Source organism: Pteropus vampyrus, unplaced genomic scaffold (assembly GCF_000151845.1).
Source record: "Pteropus vampyrus isolate Shadow unplaced genomic scaffold, Pvam_2.0 Scaffold65, whole genome shotgun sequence".
NCBI lineage: Eukaryota > Metazoa > Chordata > Mammalia > Chiroptera > Pteropodidae > Pteropus > Pteropus vampyrus.
In genome coordinates this window covers 3,256,771-3,259,324 of record NW_011888846.1, presented here as the reverse complement: position 1 = coordinate 3,259,324, position 2,554 = coordinate 3,256,771, and the positions used below count along the sequence as shown (strand labels likewise).

The 2,554-nt window shown below is 49.6% G+C and overlaps 1 protein-coding gene across 4 annotated transcripts in view; it reads left to right on the top strand.

Moving 5' to 3' along the window:
• Positions 1-2,554, top strand: part of RASAL2 (RAS protein activator like 2) — a 252,763-nt gene that overhangs the window by 242,324 nt on the left and 7,885 nt on the right. The window contains exon 15 of one of the 4 annotated variants that reach the window (XM_023531256.1): positions 2,379-2,505. The exons of the other annotated variants lie outside the window; for them this stretch is intronic. Coding sequence (XP_023387024.1) covers positions 2,379-2,417 — 39 coding nt within the window. The 3' untranslated portion in view covers positions 2,418-2,505. Of the gene's footprint in view, positions 1-2,378; positions 2,506-2,554 lie in introns of those variants that run through there. 4 annotated transcript variants of the gene reach the window in all.

Here is a 2,554-nt window from a genome sequence, read left to right as displayed (position 1 = left end):
TAGCTTAGACCCGCGCGCGACACTAATGGTGTGATGACTGCCAGGAGCACCTCACAGGGACACATCCGTGATCAGAGCAAAATCCAGCAGGCGGAAAGCGTTCCTAGTTCCTTCTCATTTTCTCAATGCAAAATAGGGTCATATTTCTTAGAGTGAAACAAATAACAAAAGGCAGACGCGGTTTGATAGTGGCTGGGCTAGCCACTGCATGTATCACCTCCCTGAAGACAGCCCAGGTTTGCATTTCTCACCTTTAGATGCCATATCATATCCCTAAGCTAGGAAATAAAAATGGGAGCAAGCACGTTATGGTCTGCTCTCTGCTCTGTGCACCAGCCAGTAGTCAGACTGTGTTGGAGCCACGTGCTCAGCACCTCCAGTCTCGTGTCCTCGGATGGGTTAATTTTTCAAAGGAGTTAGGAGTGAGGCCAAAAGCACAGCCCTGGGAAGAATGCTTCGTGGGCCGCATGCTCCTTCAGACACACTAGACTTGGAAGTCGAGTGTGAGTTGTGATGCTCTCTCATCAACATAGCTCCTCAGAATATTTTGGACTCTTGAACTTTGTAGCTTCTGGATATTTAGACCTCCCATGAGTCAGAAGAAAGTTCTGCTTTCTTCTGTAATTATCTTACTTGGTCCTTTTTAAAGGCCTTTCTGGATGTCCCCAGGATGGTGAGGGAACGGTAGCAGAGACAAGGCTGTCTCACTGTACACACTATCAAAATGCATCCCAGAGGCTTAAGAGAAACAGCTTGGATAAAGAGGGCCGTTTAGTCAGGCAAACTGGTGTTGGTAAGTTTTTGCTGTGGGATTTTCAGTATGACAATATAAAGCAAGAAGAGTTCTATTAATAACCACACCAAGAGAGATTTTAGTTCTAATGGGATAAAACAGACCATTTTAATAAAATAATGAAATAGACCGTTTCAGCCGATATAAAACCATGTCTGTCTTAAGCAGGGGAGCTGGGGTGAGCCATCGTCATGGCTCTGCACACGGCATTGCCCTTTGCTCGCTTGTCCATCAAAACAGCCTCCTCATCAGCTTCTGAGGGTTGCCACCCTACCCCACCCCCTATTTTGACATCTAGGGCAAGGTGACCGGGTATGAAGCATGAATCATGGGCACAGAAAGTGAAAGCAAGAGAGCGAATCAGGTTTATCGGGGCTCAAAAGCTCCAGAGGGTAAGGGCCTTCTCTCCATGAACTGGGACTGATTCGCTGTTCAGGATGGGGGCAATGCCCTCAAAGCACCAGTCAGTGTCAGACTCATGAGCTGGCTTAGCTGGATAATATTTTGCACGCACACCTCAAGGCAGTGGTTTTCAAGTGGTCCATCCGATTCCGCGGACTGTTTGGTGGAACGGGGTGGGAGCCTTCCATACAGCAGTTTCCAGCTGCTCCCACTGACCACTCAACCACAGGCAGCACTCTCAGATAATAGATCGAATCACACCGAGGTTGGCTAAATGTAATCAGCCAACATAAGCATTGTTATATAATAAATTTCCTACCCGAGGCCTACTGGAAAATCCACTGCACCACGTTTCGAAAGCCACTGTCCAGTGGACAGCACAAATCACAAACACACAAGCTAATAAAACAGAAACGTCTAATCTTTTTAAAAGGGAGGTTTCCCAATTCCAGCTGTTGTCTTACTGATACATTAAAATCTTATTATATAGCAAAGGACGAGGAGCATCCTTTGTCATCCGTCGTGATGAATGACGCTTTATATCAGATGTGTTCCCTTTGTAAGGAAAGATCTCACATCTTGAGTGTTTGGTGGAGCAGAGCAGCCCTTCTGGCATCGTTTAACAGTGTGAGGAGATGTCGGGGATGAAAGCTGCCCAGCAAGGGAACCCATGCTTTTGTGTCCTTGACGTCTGCCTCGGTGCCACTAGTGGAAAAATATATATATATATTTCTGAAATGAATATAGCTTTCCTTATACTAGAGCTGAGCCCAGCCTCTCCCAAAACAGTAAAGGCCAGATGCCAGGTGAACTGGTTTGCATCTCTCAGTGGCCCTTTGTCCCCACAGGAAAGGCTTGTCCCTGAATCCAGCCTCCCCGCCTCCTGGGGTCAGCTCACACTGCGGGCCCTGGCCTGGCTCAGCCAGCCGCTAACGAGCAGAGAGGGCGAGCACTCCAGGGGTGAGGGCAGGGCGCCCTATCCTGACTTGGGGCGCAGCCCCGGGGCTCCTGGGGATGGTACCGAGGGGCCCTTTCTAAACATTAGGCCAGAGACCGTCACCTTTCACCCCCGGGATCTCTCCCTGTGACGCAGATGGAGAGCAGAGAAGGGCTTCCTCCTCTGAGAAGCAAGCAGCTGCCTAGTTACTATTGCAAGTCATGTCTCCGCTGTGTTAAATTACAGGTCATAAATGGAGATGAGATTATGCAAACAGGCAAGTAAACCCTGTCGCTCCCTAGCCGAGCAGCCCCAGCCCTGGCCCAGCCCCGGCCTCCTGCACATTCCAGCTCCTGCGCTCTCCGCACCCGACACCCCTCCTGGCAGGCAGGGGCTCCACTGCTGTGCCTTTCAATCCAGGC